Source organism: Bos mutus, chromosome 21, assembly GCF_027580195.1.
Source record: "Bos mutus isolate GX-2022 chromosome 21, NWIPB_WYAK_1.1, whole genome shotgun sequence".
Classification (NCBI taxonomy): domain Eukaryota; kingdom Metazoa; phylum Chordata; class Mammalia; order Artiodactyla; family Bovidae; genus Bos; species Bos mutus.
Genome location: NC_091637.1, coordinates 41,648,730 through 41,663,315, shown reverse-complemented (window position 1 = coordinate 41,663,315; position 14,586 = coordinate 41,648,730). Strand labels below are relative to the sequence as shown.

The 14,586-nt window shown below is 36.6% G+C and overlaps 1 protein-coding gene across 4 annotated transcripts in view; it reads right to left on the bottom strand.

Annotated features, from left to right (window-relative positions):
* Positions 1–14,586, bottom strand: part of ARHGAP5 (Rho GTPase activating protein 5) — a 79,073-nt gene that overhangs the window by 23,233 nt on the left and 41,254 nt on the right. For 2 of the 4 annotated variants that reach the window (XM_070358702.1, XM_070358701.1), the window contains exon 3: positions 14,034–14,181. In XM_070358702.1, the coding sequence (XP_070214803.1) occupies positions 14,034–14,181 (148 nt within the window). Of the gene's footprint in view, positions 1–14,033; positions 14,182–14,586 lie in introns of those variants that run through there. The other 2 variants (XM_070358703.1, XM_070358704.1) reach the window with 2 other exon arrangements.

Below are 14,586 nucleotides of genomic sequence, written 5' to 3'. Positions count from 1 at the left end.
CAGTCTTTAGCGTAGACAATGAAGCAGACGTAGACGTTTTTCTGGAATTCCCTTGCTTTTTCTATGATCCAGCAGATGTTGACAATTTGATCTCTGGTTCCTCTGCCTTTTCTAAACCCAGCAGGTACATCTGGAAGTTCTTGGTTCATGTACTTTTGAAGCCTAGCTTGAAGGATTTTGAGCATAACCATACTACCACGCAAAATGCATGCAACTGTATGGTAGCTTGACAATTTTTCGCACTATCCTTCTTTGGGATTGGAATGAAAACTGACCTTTTCTAGTCTTGTGCCAGTCCTGAGTTTTCCAAATTTGCTAACATATTGAGTGTAGCACTTTAACAGCATCATTTTTTAGGATTTTAGACAGCTCAGCTGGAATTCTATCATCTCCACTAGCTTTGTTTGTAGTAATGCTTCCTAAAGCCCACTTGCACTTCACACTCCAGGATGTCTGGCTCTAGGTGAGTGACCATACCATCGTGGTTATCTGGGTCATTAAGATTTTTTGTATATTTCTTCAGTGTTTTTTATTTTGTATATCTCTTCTTAATCTCTTCTGCCTCTGCTAGGTCCTTACTGTTTGTGTCCTTTATCATGTCCATCTATGTATGAAATGTTTCCTTGATATCTACAATTTTCTTGAAAAGATATCTAGTCTTTCCCATTCTATTGTCTTCTTTGCATTGTTCATTCAAGAAGGCATTCTTATCTATCCTTGCTATTCTCTGAAACTCTGCATTCAGTTGGGTGTATCCTTCCCTTTTCTCCAGTGCTTTCCTCTTCTTTCCTCAGCTATTTGTAGAGGAGCGATAAGCCTCCTGGCTGGAGGAGGTAATGGCAAACCACTCCAAGAACCCCATGAACACAAACAGCATGAAAAGCACAAATACCTAAGTACAAATCTAACAAATATATACAAGATCTGTATGAGAAAAACTATAAAACTGATGAGTCAAAGCAAAGGACTAAATACAACTGACCTCTGAGCAATGCAGGAGCTAGTCCGTGTATAACTTATAGCTGGTCCTCTGTATCCACTGTTGCTCCACATTCACAAATTCAAGCAAACATGGATTGTGTTTAGTAATATATTATTTACTACGGAAATATATCCAAGTGTAAGTGGACACACACAGTTCAAACTCATGCTGTTCAAAGATTAACTGTAAACGGAAAGATATACCATGTTCTTGGATAGGAAGACAAATACCATTTGGGTGTCAATTCTTCTCAGCTTGATCTATAGATTCAAAGCAACCCAATCAAATTTCCAGGAAATTATTTTATGGTTATCAACAAACTGATTGTCGAGTTTATAGATCACTGACTTAAATGTAAAATGGAGAACTATATAATTACTAGAAGACAACATAATTTAAAAAAACCTAGATGACCTTGGGTATGGTGATGCCTTTTTAGATATAAGCTCAAATACACAAGCTGTGATAAAAATATTGATAAGGTGGGCTTCCTTAAAATTAAAAGTCATTGCTCTGTTAAAGACAACATCAAGAGAATTAGAAGATAAGTCACAGACTGGGAGAAAATATTAACAAAACATGTTATCTGATAAGGACTGCTATCCAAAATATACTGCTGCTGCTGGAAAACAACTCCACTGCAAAATGGGCCAAAGACCTTAATAGATACCTTATCAAAGAAGATATATAGATAGCAAATAAATATAAAAAGAAGCTCCATATCATATGTTACTAGGGAATTTCAAGTTAAAACAATGAGACATCACTATTAGAATGCCAAAATCCAGAACATTGACAACACCTGCTGCTGCTGACAAAGATGTGGAGAACAGAAATTTTCATTTACTGCTGCTGGGAATGCAAAATGGTATAGATGCTCTGGAAGACGCCTGTAAGTTTTTTAACAAAACTAAATGTACGCTTTGAGCTTCCATTGCCAGGAGCCTGGATTCAATCTCTGGTTTGGGGAACTACGATCCTGCAAGCCTCAAGGTAGGCCAAAAAAACAAAGAAACCTAAAGGTACTCTTACCACGTGTGCTCAGTCACTCAGTTATGTCCAACGCTTTGCAACCCGTTGGGCTGTAGCCCACCAGGCTCCTCTGTCCATAGGATATTTTAGGCAGGAATACCAGAGTGGGTGGCCATTTCCTCCTCCAGGGGATACTTCCAACCCAGGCATTGAAGCCTTGTCGTCTGCACTGTAGGTAGATTCTTTAATGCTGAGCCACAGAGCAAGCCCACTCCTACCATACCATCCAGCAATAATGCTCTTTGTTAATTTACTCATAGGAAATGAAAAATGTCTACACAAAAATCTGCACACTGGTGTTTACAGCATTTATTTTCTAGCTATAGCTATGTTTATAGCATAACTGCCCAAATGTGGAAGAATACAGGCTGTTCTTCAGAAGGTAAATGGATAATTAAATGGTGGTACATCCAGACAATGAAATGTCAAGACAGAATGGCGTTATTAACCCATGAAAAGACATAGAGAAAGCTTAAATGCGTATTACTAAGTAAAAGAAGCCAATCTGAAAAGGGCACATATTGGATTATTGTCTAACTATACATTGTAGAAAAGGTAAAATAAAAAGGTAAAACAATAAATAGGTACGTGGTTGCCAGGGGTGGGAGAGGTAGAGAGAGATGAATAGGCAGAGCACCAAAGATTTTTAGGGCAGTAAAAACACTCTTTATGCTACTGTAGTGATGGATATGTCATTATACATATGTCCAAACCAATAAAATATACAACACCAAGAGTAAATACTAATGTACACTATTAACTGTGGGTGATTATCATGTATCAGCACAGGTTTATCCTTGGTAAAAAATGTACCATTTTGGGGAGTGATGTTGGTGATGGGGGTTGGGGAGAGTTTCACGTGTGAGAGGGGGTAAATGAGAAATCTCTCTCTTGATTCTGCTATAAATCTAAAATTTTTTTAAAGATATAAACATATAGCGATCAATGCAAAGAAACAGAGGAAAACAACAGAATGGGAAAGACTAGAGATCTTTTCAAGAAAATTAGAGATACCAAGGGAACATTTCATGCAAAGATGGGCTCGATAAAGGACAGAAATGGTATGGACCTAACAGAAGCAGAAGATATTGAGATGGCAAGAATACACAGAAGAACTGTACAAAAAAGATCTTCATGACCCAGATAATCACGATGGTGTGATCACTCACCTAGAGCCAGACATCCTGGAATGTGAAGTCAAGTGGGCCTTAGAAAGCATCACTATGAACAAAGCTAGTGGAGGTTATAGAATTCCAGTTGAGCTGTTTCAAATCCTAAAAGACAATGCTGTGAAAGTGCTGCACTCAATATGCCAGCAAATCTGGGAAACTCAGCAGTGGCCACAGGACTGGAAAAGGTCAGTTTTCATTCCAATCCCAAAGAAAGGCAATGCCAAAGAATGCTCAAACTACTGCACAATTGCACTCATCTCACACACTAGTAAAGAAATGCTCAAAATTCCCCAAGCCAGGCTTCAGCAATACGTGAACAGTGAACTTCCTGATGTTCAAGCTGGTTTTAGAAAAGGCAGAGGAACCAGAGATCAAATCTCCAACATCCGCTGGATCATCAAAAAAGCAAGAGAGTTCCAGAAAACATCTATTTCTGCTTTATTGACTATGCCAAAGCCTTTGACTGTGTGGATCACAGTAAACTGTGGAAAATTCTGAAACAGATGGGCATACCAGACCACCTGACCTGACTCTTGAAAAACCTGTATGCAAGTCAGGAAGCAACAGTTAGAACTGGACATGGAACAACAGACTGGTTCCAAATCAGGAAAGGAGTATGTCAAGGCTGTATATTGTCACCCTGCTTATTTAACTTATATGCAGAGTACATCATGAGAAATGCTGGGCAGGAAGAAGCACAAGCTGGAATCAAGATTGCCGGGAGAAATATCAATAACCTCAGATATGCAGATGACACCACCCTTATGGCAGAAAGTGAAGAGGAACTCAAAAGCCTCTTGATGAAAGTGAAACAGGAGAGTGAAAAAGTTGGCCTAAAGCTCAACATTCAGAAAACGAAGATCATGGCATCTGGTCCCATCACTTCATGGGAAATAGATGGGGAAACAGTGGAAACAGTGTCAGACTTTATTTTTGGGGGCTCCAAAATCACTGCAGATGGTGACTGCAGCCATGAAATTAAAAGACGCTTACTCCTTATAAGGAAAGTTACGACCAACCTAGACAGCATATTAAAAAAGCAGAGACATTACTTTGCCAACAAAGGTCCATCTCGTCAAGGCTGTGGTTTTTCCAGTGGTCATATATGGATGTTGGACTATAAAGAAAGCTCAGTGCAGAAGAATTGATGCTTTTAAACTGTGGTGTTTGAGAAGACTCTTGAGAGTCCCTTGGACTGCAAGGAGATCCAACCAGTCCATCCTAAAGGAGATCAGTCCTGGGTGTTCACTGGAAGGACTGATGCTGAAGCTGAAACTCCAATCCTTTGGCCACCTGATACAAAGAGCTGACTCATTTGAAAAGACCCTGATGCTGGGAAAGATTGAGGGCAGGAGGAGTAGGGGACGACAGAGGATTTGATGGTTGGATGGCATCACCAACTCGATGGACATGGGTTTGAGTGGACTCCGGGAGTTGGTGATGGACAGGGAGGCCTGGTGTGCTGCAGTTCATGGTGTCACAAAGAATTGGACATGACTGAGAGACTGAACTGAACTGATATAAATTTAAATTATAAAAAGTCACACTATCTTTTGCAATGGTCATGCACTACGTTTTAGGAAAAAATAATAAATGCTAATTCTATTTTGGAAAATAAAGACTTAAAAAGATATCACTCTTGTGTTACTATTGGCACAAAGGACACACATGTAGGGTTATTAAAAGAAACTAGGGTTCATTTTTAAACATTTATTAAATAAAGATTTAATCATATGTGCCCCCAGTTTTAGGAGCTACAGGTCCCTAATCTCTTAGAGATTATGGTCTAATGGCTATGGTGTTCAAAAAAACAAAAAGAAAGGATTAGCTGTACCCCAATGACCAGCTACTTCAAGAAGAAAATGTTCTTGCTAACAGATAAAAAATATGTTTCAAAGCCAGACAACACAAAAGGCCATTTATTAATATACTAGAAATCCTTAAGGAATTTCTGCTAGACACAGGCATACTAAAATTATCTCACGAAACGCTTTAAGGGCTAATTTATAATTCTTGGCTATATCAAGAATAAACAAGTCACTCTTGAATCATTAAAGTCAGATGTCAATGATCACAACTTTAAGCATTATCTGACACTGTTAAGGTTATTAAAAGTCTAGAATTTCCAAAGCAACCTAAGAAGTCCTTTAGGAAATAGCATCATATGTTTCTTAGTGTGATGCATCAAAGAAAGATATCTCAGCCCTATGTAGAATTCCAGCCAAAAGTGTTTAAGTTGAATCTGACCAGGAATCAGACAAAATTTAGGAACATTCTGGGAAAAAAAACTTAAGAATTTTCAAAAAATGTGTCAAGAAAATATAAGGCTAGAGAACTATTATAGATTAAGGAAAGATAAAGAGACATATTTCATGCATAACAATAAATGCAAATGCACGATCCTTGACTGGATCCTAAACTGAAAGAACAAAGAAGCTGTAAGAGGGCATTACTGGGATAATAATGGAAATCTGCTTATAAACAAAATATTAAAAAGTAAGATTTTTATCAATGTTTTATTTCCCAAAGGTGTTATTTATATTGTGGTTATGTGGAGAAAATGTTCTTAGGAGATATATGCTAAAAGATTCAAGAATGAAGTACATGGTGTCTGTAACTTTCCAATGGTTTAGCCAAAAAAAAAAAAAGTCTGGGGAGAAATGTGGTAACCTCCTCCCCCAAAATTGGTATATCTAGATGAAAGTTATGTGGATGCTTCATAATATTATCCTTGTAACATTTCTGAAGGTTCAAAAAATTTTCAAAATGTTTAGAAATAAAGAAAACACTGGATGATTACTTCAGATTTGTGGTCACATATTTAACATGAAATGCATGGTTTATGTTTTTCTACAGCCATGATCTACTTTTCTCGTCCAATTACAGAGAAGGCAGAGAGTTAGTTTAATCAAAGTTGAGGTTTGCCAAGAGAATAACATGGTGGGGTTTGATGAGATATGCAAAGGAATGAATATAAAAATGGACTGATATATAGGTAGGATAAGGAAGCACAGACGATAAAAGGCAATGACATTCAGTGAAAAAGTGTTATTTATTTAGATCAACGAAAATGAGTAGGAGTTCTTCAAAAAGGCAAGTGGGAATGATGAAGTATAAATAAAAACAAAGTTATAGTAACCTTTATTTTACCAAAAAAACAGAGATTCATTTATACTCATTTCACCTCAATTATTTCATTTATCATTGATGTGTTGGAACAACATAATTTTCAGACCAATATTTAAAGAACCTCACTGAGACACTCATGCTTCTAACATAATCTGAGCAGAAAAATAACCTCTAAGCTTTAGAGGTAATCTTTTCTTTGTAATTTGTAATAATGAGGGCATTTCAGATTAACTACATCTACATGCAAATATAAATTTTAGGATAGTGAGAGAAATTCCTGATTTATCTGGAACTTGGTCATCTCATCCCCTAACCTATCATAACTTAAAAAATGCAAATAAAAAAGATTATAAATAACCAAAAAAATGTTACAAACCCCTGCACTAAAATATACTGTTTTTCTTTATAGGAGGAATACCTCCTGTTTACCCACAGATTCTATTCAACCTAACCAAAAACACAACTTAGACTAATTCTGCCATATGTTTTCCTGACTCACAACAAATTAGAAGTTGTAAACTGGAAATGCAAAATAAAATTATAAGCAGCAGGAGATACACTGGCAACAAAACATAAAACTGAAAGACTAAAATCAAGAAAAAATTTTAGAAAATCTCTAACATAGAAATGCTTCACAAGTTCCTGAAGATAGCTCTTTAATAACAGAGAAAACTAGCTTTAAAATATTCTAAAGAATAAAAAGATAAAGGAAGAAACACTTCCTAGCTCATTCTATGAGGTCAGTATTACCCCAATACTAAAGCCAAAGACTCCAAAAGAAATGAAAGCTATATACCAATATTCTTTAGGAATACAGATGCAAAAAACTTCTGCAGAACACTAGCAAACTGAAGGGCTTTCCAGGTGGCACAGTAGTAAAGAAACTGCCTGCAAATGCAGGAGATGCAAAAGATGTGAGTCTGACCCCTGGGTTGGAAGATCCCCTACATTAAGGGATGGCAACCTGCTTCAGTATTCTTGCCTGGAGACTCCTTGGACAGAGAAGCCTGGTGGGCTAAGAGTCAGACGCAACTGGGCACCCACACAGCAAATTGAATTCAACAGCATTAAAAAGATTATATACCATGAGGCAGTGGGATTTATCACAGGAATGCAAATGTGGTTCAACATAACAAAAAGATAATGCAACTCACATTAATAGAATGAAAGAAAAAATCCCACATGATTATATCAACTGACACAAAAAATCATCTCACAATATCCAACACCCTTTCACAATAAAAAATACTCTACAAACTAGGAATAAAATGTTTTATGGATTGACTTAGTCTCCCCAAAAGATATGTTGACGTCATAACCCCCAATGCCTTAGAAAGGGACCTTACTTGCAAACAAGACCACTACAATCAGCTAGGATAAGATGAGGTCATATAAGATGAGGGTGAGTCCTTAACCCAACTAGCATCTTTCTAAGAAGGCAGATACAGCCAGAACTCCAAAGACAGAATGGAATAACGTTATTACTTGTAAGCCAAGGAATATCAAGGATTGATAGACACCACCAGAAGCCAGAAAGAACCAAGAAAGGATTCTATCCAGTCTCTGAGGGAGCATGACCCAACTGACATCTTGATTTCAGATTTCCAGCCTTTAGGCTGTCAGCAAATACATTTCTATTGTTTTAAGCTACCCAGTTTGTGGGAGTTCATTCTGACAACTCCAGGAAACTAATACAGAAGGAAACTTCTATAACACGATAAAGAATATTTATGAAAAATTCAGAGCTAACATGATAATGGTGAAAGAAAGCTTTCCTCTAAAGTAAGGAATACCAACAATGCCTGCTTTCACCACAGCTATTCAATATTACACTGGAAGTTCAAGCCAGAGCAAGACACAGAAACAAAAGACAACCAAATTTCAAAAGAAGAAGTAAAGCTATCCCTATTCACAGTGGATATGACCTTATATACATAGAAAATCCCAAAGAATACACACCCACACCAAAAAAAAAAAAAAACCTAATATGCTAATAAAAAAATTCAGCAAAAAACAGAATAATCTTAAAAGCAGTTGGGAATTGAGGGGGAGAGGGTAACACATCATATACAGAGGAATACTGGAAAGAAAAACAGATTTTTTGGTAAATATCATGCAGAAGATGAGGAGCAATCCAAAAAACTGAAAAGAAAAAATCTAACAGCCTAGAAATAAAAGAACAAAGTTGGAGGACTAAACTTCCTGGTTTCAAAAATAACCCCAGAGATAAAATATTGAAAACAAACTGGTACAGACAAAAATGGGTAGGCATATAGATCAATGGAATATAAGTGGAAGAACTACTCACATTTATAGCCAAGTGATTTTCAAAAAGAATGTCAAGGTAATTCAATAAATGGTGCTTGGACAATGGATATGTACAAGCAAATGAATCAAGCTGGGATGCCTCCTTGTACCACACACAAAAATTAACTCAAAATGAATCACAGACCTAAATGTAACAGGTAAAACCAAAAAAGCTCTTAGAAGAATATATAGGAATACATGTTTGTAATCTTGGCTTTGGCAAAGCTTTCTTAGATATGATACCATGCACACAGTGACCAAAAAAAAATTAGATTTCATCAAAATTTACAACTTTTGTGCTTCAAATGATACCAACAAGAAATTTGGGGGAAAAAAACTGCAAATCGTATTTGAAAGCAACTTGTTCACTGCAGATGGTGATTGTAGCCATGAAATTAAAAGATCTTTACTCCCTGGAAGGAAAGTTATGACCAACCCAGACAGCATATTAAAAAGCAGAGACATTACTTTGCCAACAACGGTCTCTCTAGTCAAGGTTATGGTTTTTCCAGTGGTCATGTATGGATGTGAGAGTTGGACTATAAAGAAAGCTGAGCGCCGAAGAATTGATGCTTTTGAACTGTGGTGTTGGAGAAAACTCTTGAGAGTCCCTAAGACTACCAGGAGATCCAACCAGTCCATCCTAAAGGAGATCAGTCCTTGGTGTTCACTGGAAGGACTGATGCTGAAGCTGAAACTCCAATCCTTTGGCCACCTGATGCGAAGAGCTGACTCATTTGAAAAGACCCTGATGCTGGGAAAGATTGAGGGCAGGAGGAGATGGGGACAACAGAGGATGAGATGGTTGGATGGCATCACCAACTCAATGGACACGGGTTTGGGTGAACTCCGGGAGTTGGTGATGGACAAGGAAGCCTGGCATGCTACAGTTCACGGGGTTGCAAAGAGTTGGACACCACTGAGCGACTGAACTGAACTGAACTGTATCTAGAGTATATAAAGAACTCTTCAACTCAACACTAAGATAAACAACTGAACTTAAAAATGGCAAAGTATATGAAAAGATGTCTTTCCAAAGATATACAAATGGCCAATAAACAACTGAAAATTCCTCAAAGGGTTAAACATAGGGGCTTCCTTAGTGGCTCATATGGTAAAGAATCTGCCTGCAATGCCGGAGACCCGGGTTAGATCCCTGGATCAGGAAGATGCCCTGGAGAAGGAAATGGCAACTCACTCCTTCCATGGATAGAGGAGCCTCATGGGCTACAGTCCACAGGGTCGCAAAGAGTCAGACATGACTGAGCGATTAACACATACGTACCCTATGATCTAGAAATTCTGCTCCTAGGTATGTATACTCGAAGGAGGGAAAAATGTGTCCACACAAAAAACTGGTACATAAGTGTTCACTGCAGCAACATTCAGAGTTGTCAAAAAGTGGCAATCAACACAAATTCGCATCAATGGAACATTATTCAACAATAAAAATGCATGGGGATTCCCTGGTGGCTCAGTGGTAGAGTCTGTCTGCCAATGCAGAAGAAATGAATTCAGGGCTTGATCTGGGAAAACTCCACATGCTGCTGAGTTAGCCCATGCACCACAACCACTGAGCCTGTGCTCTAGGACCTGGGAGCTGCAACTACAAAGACCACGTCTGCAACTACTAAAGCCTGCGTGCCCTAGAGCCAGTTCTCGGAACAAGACAAGCCACTACAATGAGAAGCCCACGCCCTACATCTACAGAGTAATGCGCACAGCAACAAAGACCCCGCACAGTCAAAAATAAATAAAAATTATTTAAAAAAATGAAGTACTGAGAGATGCTAACGTGGATGCTATAAAACACTATGTTAAAGCAAAGAAGAAGACCAGAATAGGTAAATCTATAGAGTCAGAAAGTTAAGGGATGATGAGTATGGAGAATGGGGAACTGACTGCTTAATGGATGGGGTTTACTTTGGAAGTGATGAAAATGCTCTAAAATTGAATGTGCTGATGCTTGCACAACTCTGTGAACATACAAATATACCACTGGACTGTACAATTTAAATGGGTAGAGGGTAGAGTATGTGAATTATATTTTTATAAAGCTGTTTTCTAAGAGGATTATAACTTAAGAAAACCTTTCAAAAATAAGGATAATTACTTATTTAAAGTAAAAATTATGAACATATACTATGATACTTAAAACATATTGTAAATTTAAAGTGTACAATAGAAAAAGGGATTGGAGGGTTAAATGTACTGTTCCAAGGTTCTTAAGCTACACATTATGCTGGTGTAATGTTGTCTAAAGATGAATTGTGATTAAAGATATGTATTTAAAATTCGAGAGTACCACTTAAAATAACCCTAACAGACAAACATTGTAACTGGATGCTGGCGTTAAAATAAGAGAAAAAAGTTTTCAGCTTATCCAAAAGAAAGCAAAAACAGAAAAGGAATAATGTTCACACTAGACAAAAAATAAAAACAAGACAGAAGATTTAAAACCAATTAGATTGATAATTACATAAAAAGCCAACGATCTAATAAATACTCCACTTAGAAGGGTGGATTGTCAGACTCAGTCCATGAGAAACTCCATTAAATAAGAAGATACAATTAAAAGGATTAAAAAAACATACTTCATAGAAAAAAAGAAAGAAAATGCAGTTTGCTACATTAATTTTAGATTAAGTAGGCTTCAAAACAAGGAGAATGCATCATAAAGATACTATTTCATAAAAAAGACATAATCCTAAATATATGTGAAACTAAAGAAATTACAAAACACATAACGCAAAAGCTAACACAACTCAAAGGAGAAACAGACAAGTATCAATCATGATTAAAGATTTTAACAGTACTCAATTAAAAAAAACAAGTCAACAAGAAAATCAGTAAGGACAGATAAGATTTGACCAATATTCTCAAAGAACTTGACCTGACATTGGATGAATCCTTCATCCAATAGCTTAATAAACATTTTGCTCAAGGTCCCAAGGAACACTTCAAAACAGACCACATTCTGGGCTATAAATAACAAGTCTCAATAAAGTTACACTGAAGTCAAACTGTTATCAACTGCAACAAAATTAAACTATAAATGAATAACAAAGTTATCTGGAAAACATCTGAAATAAAAATTAATGTGTTAAATTAAAAAGTCAAAAGGGAAATAAATTACAAAGTATCCTGAACTGAATGAAAATGGAAACAGCATTAAGACCTTGGTGTACAGCTAAAATAATATTTACAGGAAAATTTTAAATGCTAAACAGTATAGAAGACTGGACAAAATCATTAATCTAGGTTTATACCTTAAGAAACTATAAAAAAAATCGAAAGCAAAAAGAAGTAAAGAAGAAGTAGAATTCACTGAGTTTAGAAATGGACAAAAGAGAAAAAAAAATCAATAAAATCAAAAGCTGGTTCTTTGAAAAGATCAATAAAATGGACAAACTTCTAACAAGAAGGAAAAATGAAATTAGTAATGCCAAAAACAAAAGAAGAGGCATCAAAAGTATGATATGGAATTTTATAAACCACCTTATAGCAACTTGAATGAAAAGGATAAACTCCCTGAAAGACACAGTCAATGCTTACTGAATAAACTGAAAATCTGTACAGTCCTATATCCATTAAAGAAATTTAATCTATAGTTAAAAGCCTCCTCACAAAATTCCAGGTCCAGATAGTTTCGCTGGTGAATTCTCCAAAATTTAATAAAGAACTATTACCATTCTAGTAATGTCTCTTTCCCTTCTACCAAACCAGAAGGGAAAGAGACACGTGTACCCCAATGTTCATCGCAGCACTGTTTATAATAGCCAAGACATGGAAGCAACCTAGATGTCCATCAGCAGATGAATGGATAAGAAAGCTGTGGTACATACACACAATGGAGTATTACTCAGCCATTAAAAAGAATACATTTGAATCAGTTCTAATGAGGTGGATGAAACTGGAGCCTATTATACAGAGTGAAGTAAGCCAGAAGGAAAAACACCAATACAGTATACTAACGCATATATATGGAATTTACAAAGATGGTAACAATAACCCAGTGTATGAGACAGCAAAAGAGACACTGATGTATAGAACAGTCTTATGGACTCTGTGGGAGAGGGAGAGGGTGGGAAGATTTGGGAGAATGGCAATGAAACATGTAAAATATCATGTAGGAAACGAGTTGCCAGTCCAGGTTCGATGCACGATGCTGGATGCTTGGGGCTGGTGCACTGGGACGGCCCAGAGGGATGGTATGGGGAGGGAGGAGGGAGGAGGGTTCGGGATGGGGAACACATGTATACCTGTGGCGGATTCATTTTGATATTTGGCAAAACTAATACAATTATGTAAAGTTTAAAAATAAAATTAGAAAAAAAAAAAAGAACTATTACCATTCTATACAATCTTTTCCAGAAAACAGACTCAGTCTGTGATGCCAGCTTTACCCTGACACCAAAACCAGATATAAGGCACTGCTGCTGCTGCGTCACTTCAGTCGTGTCCGACTCTGTGCGACCCCATAGACGGCAGCCCACCAGGCTCCCTCGTCCCTGGGATTCTCTAGGCAAGAACACTGGAGTGGGTTGCCATTTCCTTCTCCAATGCAGGAAAGTGAAAAGTGAAAGTGCAAGTCGCTCAGTCATGTCCGACCCTCAGCGACCCCATGGACTGCAGCCCACCAGGCTCCTCCGTCCATGGGATTTTCTAGGCACTGCTAGAAAACTATAAATTGTTAATTCTTAGAATGCAGAATCCTTAACATTTTAGCAAACTGGGTCCAGCAATAACACATAGACCAAGTGGTATTTATCCCAGGAATCTCAGGTTAATTTAACATTTAAAAACCAATTAATGTAATTTCACCATTTACACTGAAGTAAAAATGAGCTTTCTAGATAAGACATTTGCCTAACTTTTCTATAAAAAAAAAAAAAAAAACTTATCAAAAGAGGTCATTAAGAATAAATAGAGCTATAATGAAATTAGCTCATGTTTTCAAACCATTAAATTTTGTAGTCTATTCAGATCACTACAGTTTCATGGTTAACTTGTATTCATTTTAAATGCACATAAACATAATATTCTGCCTATATTCCTCAACTGTGACTAGTCCAACAGATTCATTGGATGAAACAGACGTAAGAGCAGGCTTGTTTTTAAAACAGTGAGGATATCTACACACGCCTTACAAATACAACTCAAACCATATAAACCATATTAAGCTAGTGCTCCTGAATAAATAATAACATCACAAACAAGCTACCTCCTCTGCATTCATAAATATTGCTATGAATTTTAAAAGGAAAAATTCATGTGTAAAATGAGTTAAAAAATAGTATCAGTCTTAAACATTTTGAAAACATTCAAACTACTACCTTAAATCATACCTATGATTAAATAGTAGCATAAATTTTAAATCAAATGTCTTGCAATGGTAACTTCTATCCTACCTGTATCTTCAATAAATTCCACACATTTTTCAACAAACAGTGGTATAGGCTTCTCAGCTGTAACCAGATCCTGGAGGGGCATCCCAAAGTAATTACTTTCCCAATTTCTACGTGTTGGTGGATTGAAGTTCTTAGTTTTCTTTTTCTGCTATAAGAAAAAATATTTAAGTTAAAACTATTTTAATTAATTCCCTTTAAAATAACATTAGTATCAAGCAATATAAATACACAATTTGTATCAAAAGAAATATCTAAAAGTTACATCCAACCTAATGTCCATCAATATGGCATTCAATAAATAAATTCTGCTATAAACAGCAACTTGACCAAGAGAAAGAGATGAAAGTGAACAGACAAAAAATGGCTGAACAGAAGAAACTGTTCTCTTTGGAAAATAAGAGAAAACTGGATAGGCAGGAAAATTAGAAAAGATCATTTTTCAATGCCAATGAAAAGGAAAAACAAGGAGTAAGCATCACACAATTCACAGTTCAAGTGTGGTATGTTAATTGCTGCATTTGTTATTTGGTCTTTGACAAGTTCCAAGTGAGAT